General features: G+C 35.1%; 1 protein-coding gene and 1 pseudogene across 1 annotated transcript; one reads left to right on the forward strand and one right to left on the reverse strand.

Moving 5' to 3' along the window:
- The first annotated feature begins 3,899 nt into the window (after positions 1-3,899).
- LOC110789753 (bifunctional protein FolD 2-like) lies at positions 3,900-8,796 on the forward strand (annotated as a pseudogene).
- A 7,009-nt stretch (positions 8,797-15,805) lies between these two features.
- LOC130471783 (uncharacterized) lies at positions 15,806-16,204 on the reverse strand. The gene has a single exon (XM_056842084.1). The coding sequence runs from the start codon at positions 16,202-16,204 to the stop codon at positions 15,806-15,808; it is 399 nt and encodes a 132-aa protein (XP_056698062.1).
- Positions 16,205-16,748: the final 544 nt, after the last annotated feature.

Below are 16,748 nucleotides of genomic sequence, written 5' to 3' on the forward strand. Positions count from 1 at the left end.
TATATGTGTACAATAGTTTTATTTTGTTGAGTGATTTGAAATGTTTGTTGTTTTATTGAAATTAGAGTTAGTGTTTCACATAGTTAGTATATAAATGATATAGTTACCTTTAATTTTGTTGCGAAATAGTATTTTTAATAGTCACTGGAATGTTCGTTGTGTTTATGTTAGTAGTAGTTTTTAGAGTAACTATATTTTTTTAAAAGTTACTATAGTAACTTTAAAACAGTAACTATGTGTTTAAAATAGTTACTATGTTTTTTAGAAAGTTATTATAACTTTAAAACAGTAACTATGTGCTTAATATAGTTATTATGTTATGAACGGTTTATAGTGACTTTTTGATAAATAATAGTTACTATACGATTACATTATGTACTATGTTATTTAGAGTATATTTTTGTTTGCTTCTTATATAGTGGCTATATGATTATAATGGTTACTATATGTGTACAATTGTTACTATATTATAATAATAGTCCCTATATGTTTATATAGTTACTATATGTTTTTATAGTTACTATATTTTTGAAATAGCTAGGTACTATGTTTATTTTATCATGATTTGTTACCATATGTTTATTTTCATCAATAGTTACTATATTGTTTATATAGTTACTATATGTTTGAAATAGGTATTATGTTTATTTTATCATGATTAGTTACCATATGTTTATTTTCTTCAACAGTATTTGTATGTTTTATAGTTACTATATGTTTGAAATAGTTACTATTTTAATTTATTATATTCTGTGCATGTTTTTGATGTTATTCTATGTTTTTAGTGATAGAGTTACTATATTATTATCACACCAACTATGTATGCAACTATGTGACTAAATGACCATCAATAATATTTATAGGTATCATATCTTGTATAATAGTAACTATATGTTTGATATAGTTATTATGTATATTATAATGTTCTTTTTATGTTCTTTGTTGTCCTCTATGTTATTATTAATAAGAGTTACTATGGTATGATCACATTAACTATATGATCATAACAATAACTATATATGCAACTCTGCTAATATATGACTATCATTAATATTAAAATATACTATATCATGTATAATAGTAACTATATGTTTTTAATAGTTACTATGTTATCATTTTGTTCTTTTTATGTTCTTTTTTTTTGTCTCTATGCAATTAGTAATAAGAGTGACTATATTATTATGACAGTAACTATATGACTATAACAATAACTATATTTGCATTTCTGCGAATATCTTACCATCATTAATTATAAGACTTACTGTATGATGCATAATAGAAACTATATGTTTTACATAGTTATTATGTCATTTTTTCACACTTAAATGTTAAATTATTAACTTAGTTTATAAATTATTAATTCAGAAATACAAAGAAGATTCATCTAGAATTGAAGTCGTGCGAAGAATAACTTCTGCAAGGAAAACAAAAGCAGGAGAAGAAGAAGAAAATTCTGACAACAATGAAAACCAAGGACGTGGTTGAGGAATGAGAGGACCTGGACGTGGAAGGAGATGATGTGCTACTATATTTTTTGAAAGAGTTAATAGTGACTATATAATAGAAAGAGTTACTATATGATATAGAAGAGTAACTATTTCTATACGATAGAAATATTTACTATATGATATAAAGCAGTCAATATCTTTGTGTATACATTATTAAGTAATTGAATTCTTATCAAAATGACATCAAAAAGTTATTGTATGACTATTAGAGTAATTATATTACATACAAGTATAACTATATCAACTTAACAGTTACTATATGATCTTTGCAGTAACTATGTCGCATATATTAATAATTATATTGTTAAAATTTACTGTATGACTAGTAGAGTAACTATATTGCATATAAGTAAACTATATCAACGTAAGAGTTACTATATAGACCGCGGGTTTTTGGGATCACGTAAACATTGATTGTACATGTCATCCTTAAGAGTTGTAAAATACCAAAATACCCTGGTCCACCCTAATAATAGTGTGGACCCAGTCCATGCAAGTGGGATTGTTAAACCAATAAAAACTCTCATTTCTCAGCTTCGTGTTCAGCTCGCGCACACCATTGTCATCTCTCAGCTCCTTCTCGTATCGGCGACCTCTAATCTCCCTCCTCCTTCTCCACCGGCTCGTACACCCTCCACCAGCTCGCACGTCCTCCACTTCCGGCCTCATTCATTAATGGTCATGGAACAAGGTTTTCTCCCTCTTCTTATTTCAATTTAATTTATTTACTTCAAATGTAACATCTTCGAGTTATTAAATTGCTCATTTAATTGTTTGAACTGTGCAGCCTCAGCCAGAAGTGAGGAGTTTGCCGACATAACCAATTAAACCCTTGGTGTCGAATCGCGAAGGTACTTACCTCATTGGTGGGGGGGTTTTAGGAAATATTTCTCAGCTGCCGTATTTTTTGATTCGACGGGGAAATTTTAAAAGGAGCAGACTTTGGCCCGGAAACCTGCAGGATTTTTTTGTTAGTACTGGTACAAAAGGCGGCAGCCAGGAGACTACTGCGTAAGTTTTCCGAATTCAATTGAGATCATTTACTTTTTTGTGATTTTTCAGCAATTGAGATTTGAATTTGCTTCTTGTTTTAATAATTGAGTAATGTGTTTGAGTTTAATGTCTTGATTTGCCTCCTTTGAGCTGGAAGTTATTAGTTAGGTTATGATTGTGAATGATGAAATTTGCATGATATTTTTGATATTTGGACAATGGGGGTTAGAATTTTGCAACTTGTTTGAACAGAGTTGTGTGTTTGAGTTATATAGACTTGGTTGATTGCTTGCTTTGATGGAAGAATGTCATGCTTTAGGATATGTGTTTGAATTGTGGTAGCCGTAATTATTGAAGGTGTTTGACTTGGTTGTGTTCGTGATTTCATGATGTTCTGATCATGATGTTATTGGGCAATGGTTCTATTTCAGACAATGAGATTAGAATATATTTAGTCAAAGTTAATTTCTGGTGGAATTATACTACATTTTCTTTTTTGATTGTGGCAAAGACAATTTTATTTGATATTTTAGAGGTCTCTCAATTGGTTAATAAACTGATGTCAAGCCTCATTAGGTCAGTTGCCTTTGATAAAAATTGTTTTCCTTGTTATTATGTTTAATTCTCTAGAGGAAATTACTTCGAGATTCATGTCAAGAAGACAAGAACATAGCACATCCACTCCGGAATCTGAAAATGTTAGTTAAACACTTGTGTTAGTAGGAATTTCGTGCGGTTCATTGAACCAGAGATTATGTAAAAATATAGACAATGTGGTGGCTTTATACACATCATTGTTGCCCTGCAAGAAGCATTTAAAGAAATGTTACTCTCTACCGAATATAGTTGTTGATCACTAGTTAAATGTTAGATTTAGTGTCATAACATTAGAGACTTGAAAAGTTTCTGGTGAAGCTGTGGAGGTGGTGTCATAAAATTAGTGCTTGATTTTGGGTCTTCATTTCATTGTCATTACCATCAAGAAGCTTTCAGTTTCTTATTTGGCCTCTGAAGTACTAGTACAAACAGCAAGGAAAGATAGGCAGAGCCTGAGCTTTCCATATTGTCTAATTGTCTACTTTTAAGTTTGTTGTAGTTGAGATGATTTGAAGTTTAAAGTGTGTAATAAAACTATGCTTCAGTTGTTGGAGTGAACAAGAGCTGAAGTGAAAGCTCAAAGCTATAAGCGAATGGGGGGAGAGAGGGTCTTTGTGGATGACCATATTAGATAGACTCTATGCAACAGAACCCCATCTCTGTGAAAATAAGGCTATGCATTTGTCCATCTTGCACTAACTTGAAAATAATTCCCTTGTTGCTCATTTCTTATATACTCATATACCAGCTTCCTCCATCCGTTTCTTCCCCACACCAGGAGTATTTGTTATTTTACCGTTTGATCATTCCTCTATTATGGAGAGTAATTATTACATGCATGCTCAATGTGTACATGTCCCTGGACTTGCTGTAGTCATCGTGGGGAACAGGAAGGATTCCCAAAGCTATGTAAATATGAAAAGGAAAGCATGTGCTGAAGTGGGGATCAAGTCTTTCGACATAGACCTTCATGAGAAAGTTTTTGAGCCTGAGTTAATCGCTAAGGTTCACGAGTTAAATGCGAACCCCGAAGTACATGGTTTATTATTCTTGTCAACAAATTTGATTTACTTAGTATTTATGTATATGGTATATTGTGCTTCTTTATCCTCTTTGTTCATTACACTACTTCTTTCTTGCGATCGCCAACTTGCCATATGGCAGTATTCTTTATAGAATAGAGTAGTTCTCATAAGAATTATTATAGAAGCGCTTCGAGTGAGGAATTAAACAACAAATTTCTTCTACACGAGATAATCACTATAAAAAAACCATGAGCGGAATGGACTTTCTTTCTGGGAATTACTTTGTCTTCTACTAGTTATTCTTCTTGCTCGTTCATGACCAGGGGGATGCCAGGATGTTTAGTTTAGGACATTGCTTTAAAATTGTGAGATCTGTGGGAACTAAAGTTGGTGGCTCTTAGCAAACTATTGGAGGGACCTATTTGTGGTCTTTTCATTTCTATTTATTTTTTGGTCTTTGCTTTTCTTATTGTTTGTTTAATTACAAAAAATGTGTTTCAACTGATTTTCTTATTGGCTTTCAGGTATACTTGTTCAGCTTCCATTGCCCAAAAATATAAATGAAGAAAGAGTTTTAAGTGAAATAAGCATCGATAAGGATGTAGATGGGTTCCAGGAAAACTTGCAGGAAAACTTGCAATGAAAGGCAGAGACCCCCTCTTCGAGCCTTGCACGCCGAAGGTGATTGATTCAAATACTAATTGCTTCTTTTAAATGCCGAACTTGTATTTTGCTGACTAGTCTCCCTTATGGAGATTTGTTTTTGACAGGGATGTCTTGAGCTTCTGTCTCGAAGTGGTATTAGTGTAAAAGGCAAAATGGCAGTTGTTGTAGGTCGTAGTAATATTGTTGGATTGCCAGTATCACTCCTCCTCTTGAAAGAATATGCAGCAGTTAGTATTGTCTACTCTCGTACAACTGATCCTGAAATCATTATTCGTCAAGCTGACATCGTCATTGCTATAGCAGGACAAGCCATGATGGTATTTAATGATCTATTTCCCCCCTTCTGTTGCCTTCTTCTTTTAAACTGTGATATGTAGTCTAGAACTTGCCACTTTCCCCCCTTTTGATTGCCTTTAACTGTGATCATCTCTTTATACTTGATTTTTACATAACAGATTAGATAATTTCTCACTGGTTAATAAACGACTGTTACTGATTAAAACTGATCCTTTACTGATTCTAAATGGGTTTTACTGATCCTTTACTGCCAACCAATTGTCGGTTATACTATTGTTTGTTAGTGAAAACTGAGTATTATTGTTCAAGTAGAACTGTAGAAGAGAACATAGCCTAACAAAGTGAATGTGATTCCAGATGATCCATTACAGATGAATGAGATGTTACTGTGTCAGGTTCTTCTCAGGAATAGTCGTGTGGGACTGCTTTCCAGGACAGAGAGAGAACTAGCGGTCTCCCAGTTCCTCAAGAAGATCAACCAATGGAGGTTTTGGCTGGGAAACACTTGAGACAGCATCTGCAACACCCTAACATGAAGGGGAATTCAGGCCGGAGCAGTCTAGATTATTCTGCAATTGGTGATGGGAGTTTCTCAACTTCTGAAAAATCGGGGGAGAAAAAGAGAGCCAAGGCAGAAAAAACAATTACATTGGAAGTTCTTTGTCAGCATTTTGCAGGAAGCCTCAAGGATGTTGCGAAGAGCATTGGTGGTAAGTTGCTATTTTTTGAAAACATTTGGTTGAAAACAATCAAATATACAAATTTGATAATCAAGTAATAGTGAGGTCTAAGGATGGACTTTGAGGGTACGTGATCTTTGTAATATGCTTGCTTGGGTGAAAACTTAGTAACTCTCCTGCCTACACAGATGAAGTAAGATTCTGAAGTCATATAAGTGTGTAGGAGAAATACTGGAAATATTCTAAATACTACGTAATTTACAAGTAAAACACAGCAAAAGAAGAAAATCAGCTAAAACGACAGAATCACAAAACTATGAGTTATACTTGAACAGTCTAATCACCCATTGAAAGTTCTCTTTCATTCCCTCTCTATCTGAGAGTATTGTGTACAGTCATAGTATTAAGTAACAAGAGTTTAGGAAAATGTTTCTGCTAATTCTACATTCACCGTCCCAAATGTTTAATATTATTAGTTTAAGATTTCTCTTATTCATAGATGACTATATCAATCCTCATTCTCATCTACTTTGGTCAATTTATGCACATTTAAGGCTCGTTCGATACTTACATGTCATATTTTGAAAAAAAAGCAGTTTTCGCTCCAACTCTTAACTCATGAACCAAAATAGGAATTATTAACCTTTTACATGTTTAATATACTTAGTATTAGGTTTCCAATCCTTATTCTCATCTACTTTGGTCAATTTATGCACATTTAAGGCCCTTTCGATCCTTGCATGTCATATTTTGACTATACAAGTTGTTTTCGCTCCCAACTCTCAACTAATGAACCAAAATAGGAATCATTAACCCTTTACATGTTTAAAATGCCATTTTGGGCCAAATATGACCTATATCGTCCCAAATGAGCCTTCTGTGTGCATAAAGAACTTGAAATGAATCTTAGTAACCTCTAACTAAGCATATAAAACATAAAAAAGATTTGGAAAGTGTCCTTAGGTTCATTTGTTGGTAGTTGGGATCGAAAATGCCAATTTTGGCCATAAATGACCTATATCGACCCAAATGACCCATAGGCGTGCATAATGAACTTGAAATGAGTCTTATAAACATATAACTAATCATATAAATCATGAAAAAGGTTTAGAATTTGGACTTAGGTTTGTTTGTTGGTAGTTGGGATCGAAAATGCCATTTTTGGCCATAAATGACCTATATCGACCCAAATGACCCTTAGGCGTGCATAACGAACTTGAAATGAGTTTAATAAACATATAACTAATCATATGAATCATTAAAAAGGTTTGGCATTTGAATATAAGTTCGTTTGTTGGTAGTTGGGATCGAAAATGCAATTTTTGGCCATAAATGACCTATATCGACCCAAATGAACCATAGGCGTGCATAACGAACTTGAAATGAGTCTTATAATCATATAAATAATCATATAAATCATGAAAAAGGTTCAGAATGTGGATATAAGTTCGTTTGTTGGTAGTTGGGATCGAAAATGCCATTTTTGGCCATAAATGACCTATATCGACCCAAATGACCCATAGGCGTGCATAACGAACTAAATGAGTTTCATAAACATATAACTAATCATATGAATCATGAAAAAAGTTTAGAATATGGAAATAGGTTCGTTTGTTGGTAGTTGGGATCGAAAATGCCATTTTTGGCCATAAATGACCTATATCGACCCAAATGACCCATAGGCGTGCATAACGAACTAAATGAGTTTCATAAACATATAACTAATCATATGAATCATGAAAAATGTTTAGAATATGGAAATAGGTTTGTTTGTTGGTAGTTGGTATCGAAAATGCCATTTTTGGCCATTAATGACCTATATCGACCCAAATGACCCATAGGCGTTCATAAAGAAGATGAAATGAGTCTTATAGTCATATAACTAATCATATGAATCATGAAAAATGTTCAGAATATGGAAATAGTTTCGTTTGTTGGTAGTTGGGATCGAAAATGCCATTTTTGGCCATAAATGACCTATATCGACCCAAATGACCCTTAGGCGTGCATAACGAACTTGAAATGAGTTTCATAAACATATAACTAATCATATGAATAATTAAAAAGGTTTGGAATTTGAATATAATTTCGTTTGTTGGTAGTTGGGATCGAAAATTCCATCTTTTTGCCATAAATGACCTATATCGACCCAAATGACCCTTAGGCGTGCATAACGTACTTGAAATGAGTCTTATAGTCATATAACTAATCATCTAAATCATGAAAAGGGTTTAGAATGTGGATATAAGTTCGTTTGTTGGTAGTTGGGATCGAAAATGCTATTTTTGGCCATAAATGACTTATATCGACCCAAATTACCAATAGGCGTGCATAACGAATTTGAAATGAGTTTTATAATCATCTAACTAATCATATAAATCATGAAAAGGGTTATAATGTGGAAAGAGGTTCGTTTGTGGTAGTTGGGTTCAAAAATGCCAATTTTGGCCATAAATGACCTATATCGACCCAAATGACCCATAGGCGTGAATAACGAACTTGAAATGAGTCCTATAAACATATAAATAATCATATGAATCATGAAAAAGATTTAGAAAGTTTCCTTAGGTTCATTTGTTGATAATTGGGATCGAAAATGCCATTTTGGCCAAATATGATTTATATCGAGCCAAATGAGCCTTAGATGTGCATAAGGAACTTGAATTGAATCTTAGTACACTCAGAAAGTTGTTTTCGCGACCAATATAATTTTTGTTTTCGCATATGAAACTTAATTTAATTTATTGGGTTGCATGTACTTTGTTCTTTTAAAGGTTTTCAAAACTCCAAGGGAGGGACCCTTTTAACAAAGAGGAGTTGGATGAAGTTCGAGACAAGTTGGTTACTTACTTCAATGATTGTGAACTACCCTCAGTGTAATAAATAGAGCAGGCTTGTAGTTATCCGTGACTATTATATTATTTTGTTATTTATCGATTTAATTAATTACATTTGAATTAATTCGTAATATTATTGGAAATTTGAAATTTATATCATTTTTGAGGAATGTCAAGCTGATGTTTGGTGAAACAGTATTCTATAAATTATAATGCAGGATTTTATATTGCTAAATCAGAAATTATATTGCAGAATATCAGGAATTATATTGCAGATTTTTTTTTTTTAAAAAAAAAAAAACTCAAAAGTTGCCCTTGTTTGCAACAAGAGCAACTTATGTGAAGCTTATAAGTTGCCCTTGTTGCAAACAAGAGCAACTTATGTGAAGCTTATAAGTTGCCCTTGTTTGCAATAAGGGCAACTTATAAGTTTCACATAAGTTGCCCTTGTTAAGGGCAACTTTTTATAATTTTACAAAAGTGACCCAGCCATAGGTGGCCCTTATAAAGGGCAACTTATAAGCCTATTTTAAGTGCAAATTATGATGTTTTTTCCTCTAGTACACTTAAGCGATCAAACAATGAAAGCATATGGTCTACATGGAACCTTAGTGGAACTCCCAACCTTTGTTTAGTGCGAAGGACCTGAACATGTGTTTCTTGGACTTCCATCCTAAAACATTTGTTATGAGAACTAACCTTCAGGCCTGACATTGATTCAATCAACTCATGGACATTTAGGTCTCCGTGTTTCCACGACAGATATCCTTCAGATTCTTGTGAGCATAAAAGGTTCGGAAGCTACAAACCTCCTAGCCCATTCATCAGGGATGTTGTTCAGCATGAGACTCATAACCTTTTTGAAATCCGCATCCCAGGCGTCATGTCTTTCGGGGGTCATGTCTCTGGCATAGTAGCTTGGCATTGGATTGAACAGTACTGATGAGCTTGACATTTATGTCGCTCTTAGCTTAGGATTTTATGTTAGTTTGTTATGCTTTTTTATAGTTTTTATAGCTTTTTGTGTGATTTTTATAAGTTTCGTTCCATCTTGTGCTTTATAGGTGATTATGATGAAAAGTGATGGAAAACAAGTAGAATTGAGCCAAAACAGGGCTTGTGCGATCGAGTGCTTACTTGTGCGCCCGAACAGAGGAGTGCAAATGGACATCAAGGAATATCCAGTTTTAGGCGACCGAACGTCTCCTTTTCTTCGGTCGCACAAATTGGATTTTGGAGATAGAATGCCTCAAAAATGGAAAACGACCGCACAGGTCTTTCAGCTCGACCGCACAAGAGTTGTGCGCCCGCACAGGACTTTCTGCTCGACCTTACAAAAGTTGTGCGCCCACACAGGTCTTTCTGCTCGACCGAATCAAGCTGCAAAGGAGACATGAGCCAAAGAAACACCATTCGACCGAACAGGATTTCTCGTTCGGTCGCACATGACGAAGGAATTGTTCTTTGCTGCCTTCGCTCGCACAGGATTAATTTTGGTCGAACAGTTCTCTTTTGTTCGGTCGCACAGAGGGTATGTGCGACCGAATGGCTGCGCGGGCTGCATATTTTCGAATTTTGGCTTCTATTTGGGGAAACTTATAAATATATTTTTCATTTATTTTATTGAGAGTAGAATTTTAGTTTACATTTTTAGGATCTCAAAGTAGTTTTCAGCATTTCTAGAGAGAGAAACTCTCCTCCATTGAAGCATCAAGTTGTAATTTTCCTAAACTCTTCTTCTAATTTTGTGCAATTCAATTCAATTTCTTAATTCTTGTTCTTGTTGTGATTGTTCTTTAATTCCTTTAATTCTTGAATTCTTCTTGTTTTCACTTTAGTTACTTTGATTCTTAATTCCCAAGTTGATTGTTCAATTGATTGTTTTACTCTTTGATTCTCTCTTTCTAATCTTTCAATTTCATGCTTGCTAGTCTAGAATCAATGGATTTCTTGATTTTTAGAATGATTAGTGAGTAGAATTAGGTTAGAAAAAGGGGAGAATCTAGGGGCTTAATTAGGAGAAATTGATGATTGGATTGATGAATGATTTATGTAATTAAATTGATTTAGTGATAGGATTTTCCATGACCAATTGAGTAGTAGTTGCAAATGCTAATTGATTGGGTTTGATTGGAATGTATGATTTAGGTTTGGCAAGACATTGTGAGCCTATTTTGTGCAAGTGAATGATTGTTCCTATTATATGCAAGCTTATCTAGCTTAGGATTAGGTGGAAGCTCTTCTATAGGCTAGGTTGCTTCGCGTGCTCCATCCGAGAGGTGTCGAGCACGTCATTTGGTTTCATTCCCCTATGTGCTATGTCATTGCATCATTCATGATTATTTAGATAGTAGTTCATTTCCCCCGATTTCCCTAGCCTATCCCCAACTCCCTAACGTTTCCCTTTCTTGATTCAATTTAGCATAATTGTTAGTTTTAGCTTCTTAGCGATAATTCAAACCAAATTCTTGTTCGAACTAGCTTGACATCTAAACTTGATAACCACCGTTTCTTTGGGACGATCCCTATATTTGCCGCTATAGTTCATATAGTTGGTTAGTCTAGCGGTTTTATAAATTTTGTTTGGTGAGGTATTGATCTTTCAACGACGGAAAAACACCCTATCAAGTACATACTCAAATCCATTGAGTCTGACTACTTCAACTAGCTTAGCTTCCCATTCAAGAAAATTTGTTAGGTTCAGCTTGACAAAGCTCAGAACCCAAGATGATGTTTTAATTTTGTTTGCCATAGTAAAAATTACAATTGAAAAAGAATAAACAAATAAATAACCATTCACAGTTTCTCTTAATAAACTTAAATTTTAGCATACATGCATAATTTATTATTTATTAAGCATTTTATTCAAGTTATGTGTTCCAGCAGGTGTGATTAAAATGATTCTAAGACCCTTAAATCATTGAAGAATTAAGCACATTATGTATTTAGACTCAATTCTAAAATATTTTAGGTAAGCAAAGCCTTTGCTAATAGTTTAGAAACTACTCTTGGTTGATAGATACGTCTAAGAACTTATTAGGTAAACCTATCTCATTTGCCACGACATAAGGTGACTCGTTACTTATATCGTCGAGTTTCACCAAAACTAACATGTACTCACAATTATTTGTGTACCTTGCCCCTTTAGGATAAATAAGTAACACCTCGCTTAGGCGGAAAACTATTACTAAGATTGATGTAAAGGTTATCCAAGTAAGTGTTATTTTGGCATGGCACCTTTTAACTCAATTTTTTAAATATTGGAACTTAAGGCTCTTACTATGTTGGTTAGATTTTAAGTGAACCAAAATCCTTAATCATGCAACATAATCAAGCCACAATCTCATGCATAATTAAGACATATTTAAAGCAATAAATAACTTAAAGCATGCATAAAATATAATTGTGATCTAGTATGGCCCGACTTCATCTTGAAGCTTCAACTTCAAACTCCGTCTTGAAAATAGATTGGAAACTTCGTCTTGAATTTACCCATGGGAGGCACCATTTTCTTCAAATAGGATAAGCTATAATTTAAACTAATTACAACTATTTGATGGTACGCAGACCATATTTAAAGCAATAAAATTTGGTACTTTAGACCAATATTACATTCAAATTAATGGCACGTAGACCATATTTTCTATCCTATTTGGGCCATACTAGTCACTTTCCATAACCTGCAAAACAGTACATTAACAATATACCATTCACCCATTCATTTATCAATGAATGGCCCACATCGCTGGTTAGTAGAACATATTATGCATTGAAGGAAATAATGCCCTTGGTCCAAGTATGCATTTAATGTTAAGTCTAATAAATGCGGTTCAGTATTAATTAACAAGTTAATAATTCAGTGAGATCAAGTGAGCTAAATGCCTAGCTAGAGGCCGCTTCAGTTCAAGTAGAATTAATGATATTAATCCACAGCTTACTCTTGACTGAACCCGTAGGGTCACACAAATAGTACGTAAACAGATCAAGTATTTAATGGCATTAAATACTCCATCTATGGATATTCAGAATCGACGGATCTTGGTTTCAGTGGGAGCTGAGATCATCAAAAACAAGAAATGAATACTCCGCAAATGATGATGTTGCCGGAAACGAAAATATGGATCGTATCGGAAATATAAATATTATCCAAGTCGAAGATGTTGCCGGAAACGGAAACATGGTACGTATCGGAAAATATTATTGGAAATGGTAATATTGCCGGAATCGGAAATATTGCCGGAAACGGAAATATTGTCAAAATCGGAAATATTATCGAAATCGGAAAATAATTATGGAAACGGAAATATTAAATATTTGTTCGAAACGGAAATTAATTCCGGAATCGGAATTATTAAATATTTTTCGTATCGGAAATGAATTCCGGAATCGGGAATTTAATCGGAAGCGTATCGTACGAATTAGCATCGGACGAGGCTCGCTAGACGAAGGCCCAGCACGAAGCCAGGCCGTCGCCCAACAAGCCACACGCAAAAAACCACACGCCAAACCTCGACCAGGCACAGGGCAAGGCCAGGCCCAACCAAGGCCTTGGGCGCGCGCGCGGATCACAGGCAGCGAGCTGGGCCGAGGCGCTGTGCGCTCAGCGTGGGCCGCAAGGCCTGCGCGCGGGTGTACGGTGCTCGTGCGATGCTCGTGTGCGTGCCATACGAATCCTAAAGCTATCGGGATTCGACATATGATTAAATTCTAATCCTAATAGATAAATTTTATTTAATAGAGTCCTAACAGGATTCTAATTAAACTAAATTAGTATTCTAATAGGATTATAAGTCCTTTTCCATAACTCTATAAATAGCCCACCTAGGGTCACAAATTTATATACAACATTGAAGTATTCAAAGGTAAGATTTTGAAGCAAAAATCAGCCAAACATTTGCAACCTATTTAGCCGAAATTCTTAGAACCTTAAGGGCGATTCTAGTTGGTCAAGCTTAAGGCGGATCCGGACGTGCTGTGGACGATCTACGGAGGGACGACACTTGGAGTCCTAAAGACTTGTTCTTGTTCGGTTCGGGCGCAGCTAGGGAGGGCACGCTACAAAGTGTATGCACCTAAATTATGCTAAATGATTATGTGTAAATAATATGTTTCCTGGCATTAAGGTTTTCCGCATGATTTATGTTTTGTCATATGTATCATAATCTCACAGTGGTATCACGAGCCTCTTATTGTTTTCATAATCTAAATTGCATGACATGGTTAAATTTTACAAATTTGCAAAGTAATTAAAAGGGGTGATTAATTTTCGTAATTGTTAATTAATTGTAAATTGCGTTTATTAATTATATGTACCGAGTTTTTCGGCAGTTTCTTCGTTACTCATCCAAATCGAGTGATTTTTGTGTCAATTCCGCATGTAAAAGGCATTCTAAAATTTTGACAAAAATAGTTTATTTTCGGCCGAACCCAGAATTCCCAAATTCGAAGCTTAACTATGACTTTTCGGAGGTTTTAGTTTTTCGAACGCAAAAGTTTGTAATTTTAAGATGTTAAATTGAGTATTTGCAATTCTTGTTGATAAATCTTGAGTTTTTTTTATTGATCTACAGTATATGTTTAACAAATTTGAATGCCTAGACTTGTTAATTATACAACCTAATTTGTAATTATGATTAATTTGTTGAAATTCGAATAATTTAGAATTGATTTGTTTTTCATACTTAATTAATAATTTAATTAGGTATCCATGATTAAAATCCACCATAAAAATTGTTAATTTATGATAAATTTTAAATTTTTATGACCTAGATTTGAATCCATGTTAATTGGAAATTAATTGATTAATAAATTTTCGATTTTTAGCCCTAAAATTATGAAATTCATATGATTTATTAATTTTTCATTAATTTTTTAATTAAAAATTTTTAATTTTTATCAAAACGCCCATAAATGTTGCACGCACAAAGCAATGGAAGCTACGTGTTACCCTAAAGGGGTGTTGTATAGTGCGGGCACACGACGACGAGCAAGGGAGCTCGTCGTCGATGCGGTACGAATGCAGCGAGCAACGAGCTATGCGGCACGAAAGGCTCTACGCCTAGGCGTGTGTGCAGGGCGATTTACGAGGGCTATGGCACACAGCAACAAGCGAGATGCGTGTGGGCAGCAGCACGCTGCGCCACGACGCACCAAGCCTGCCGCAAGGTAGGCAGCCACGACACAGCACCAAGCTGCACGCAGCGTGGCCCTCGAGGCTGCGTGTGTGCGTGGCCTTGGGGCGTGTGTGCGGTGTCGCTGTGCGGGCTATGTGCAACGATCAATGGCACGGGGCCTGGGCCTCGTAGCTCGATGGGGCTTGGGCGCAAGCCCAAGTGCCTCGTCTTGCAAACTATTGATGCGTTTCGTTTTAATTTTAAATTTTCAGTTCGGAATTAATTTTAATTAATTTTAAAATTGATAATTTAAATTGTTTTATCGGATTTTAATTTTGAATATTATAATTATTATAAATTATAATTTATACTAATTATTTTACTAAAATTAAACCTTGAATTAATTTAAATTCATTTAAATCAACAGAAAATAAATTAAATAAAATGGATTCAATTATAAATTTATATGAGATTTAAATTTTAATTAAATTTGTATGTTTCCGGTTAGACTAGAAATACATTTTTATGTTTAAAATTAGTAAAACATATGAATTTATTGGTTTAAGTAGGAGCAATTTTAGTCATAAACTCTTGATTAGGTCTACAAATCCTTTAAGGTTAAACAACTTGATTAGAATTAATAAGGACTGAATAATTGGTAGATTATTTGCGCCCTTGATTAATTGCTGCAAATATTTATGTGATGCATACAACGTGTTTTACTAACCAGCTATGTGGGCCATTCATGATAATGAATGGGTGAATGGTATATATTGTATATGTACTGTTTTCCAGGTTATGAAGTGACTAGGATGGCCCAAATAGGATAGAAAATATGGTCTGCGTACCATTAATTTGAATATAATTGGTCTAATGCACAAAAGTTTGTTTTTCAATTCAAATATGGTATGCGTACCATCAAATAGTTGTAATTAGTTTAATTATAGCTGATCCTATTTGAAGAAAATGGCGCCTCCCACGGTGAAATTCAAGAAGTTTCCAATCCATTTTCAAGACGGACTTTGAAGTTGAAGCTTCAAGATGAAGTCGGGCCATACTAGATCACATTTATCTTATGCATGCTTTAAGTTATTTAGGGGGCGTTTGGTTGGGGGTAGTAATCAAAAGGAATGGGAATGGGAGGATATCATTCCCTTTGTTGTTGTTTGTTAGGCCTATTTCTTCATTCCCTTTACCTTTTTTCATTATTGGGTTCACCCCAAAACCTTCTACACTCATTCCCCACCCCCCCCTACACTTTCCCATTCCTTTCCCCCCTTCACTTCCCCAACCCCCATCTCTCTCCTCTAACCCTAGATCTTCAACCCACAACCCAGACCAAAACCGTCCACCGCCGCCGCCACCTTCAGATCGTCCACGGCTGTCGCCGTCACCTCCAGACCGTCCACCGCCGTCGCCGTCACCTCCAGATCGTCCACCTTTCGCCGCCGCTTCGGCTTCACCATTAATTGTGACTTCGAGCTTCATTCACGCAACCTCTTAATCATGGTTTTAAATAGTCAAATTCGACCATAAAAACTCCAGATCTGGTGTTTTAGTGGTCGAATTAGACCATTGAAACCTCAAATTTGCCCATGAAAATGTGAGAAAAGGAAGGAAAAGGCGGCAGCGGCTAGGTCTCGGTGGAGAAGAGGCGGCGGCGAGAGATCGAGGCGGCGGTGTGTGGGGATTCGCTGCCGGTGTCGCCGGTGCCGTCAATCCCGCCGGTTTCTCCACTTTCTCGGCCTTCTTCTCCGGCTTTCTTTACCCTTCTGTTAGTTTTTCTCTTGTGCGTTATTATGTCATTCCCTTTGTTCCCCAAACAATATTCTAAATTAAAGGGATTCATTCCCATTCTCTTTCTTTCCCTTTGTTGATTCCATTCCCTTTACCCTTTGCGAACCAAACATAGTATGTCTTACCCTTTGCGAACATATTCTAAACTCAATGCTTTTAAATATGTCTTAATTTTGCATGAGATTATGGCTTGATTATGTTGCATGATTAAGGATTTTAGTTCACTTAAAATCTA

Source organism: Spinacia oleracea, chromosome 4 (genome assembly GCF_020520425.1).
Source record: "Spinacia oleracea cultivar Varoflay chromosome 4, BTI_SOV_V1, whole genome shotgun sequence".
Classification (NCBI taxonomy): domain Eukaryota; kingdom Viridiplantae; phylum Streptophyta; class Magnoliopsida; order Caryophyllales; family Amaranthaceae; genus Spinacia; species Spinacia oleracea.

Bases quoted from the DNA above. Each gene is read 5' to 3' on its own strand.
- LOC130471783 (XM_056842084.1), bottom strand. From the start codon at position 16,204: ATGAAGCTCGAAGTCACAATTAATGGTGAAGCCGAAGCGGCGGCGAAA.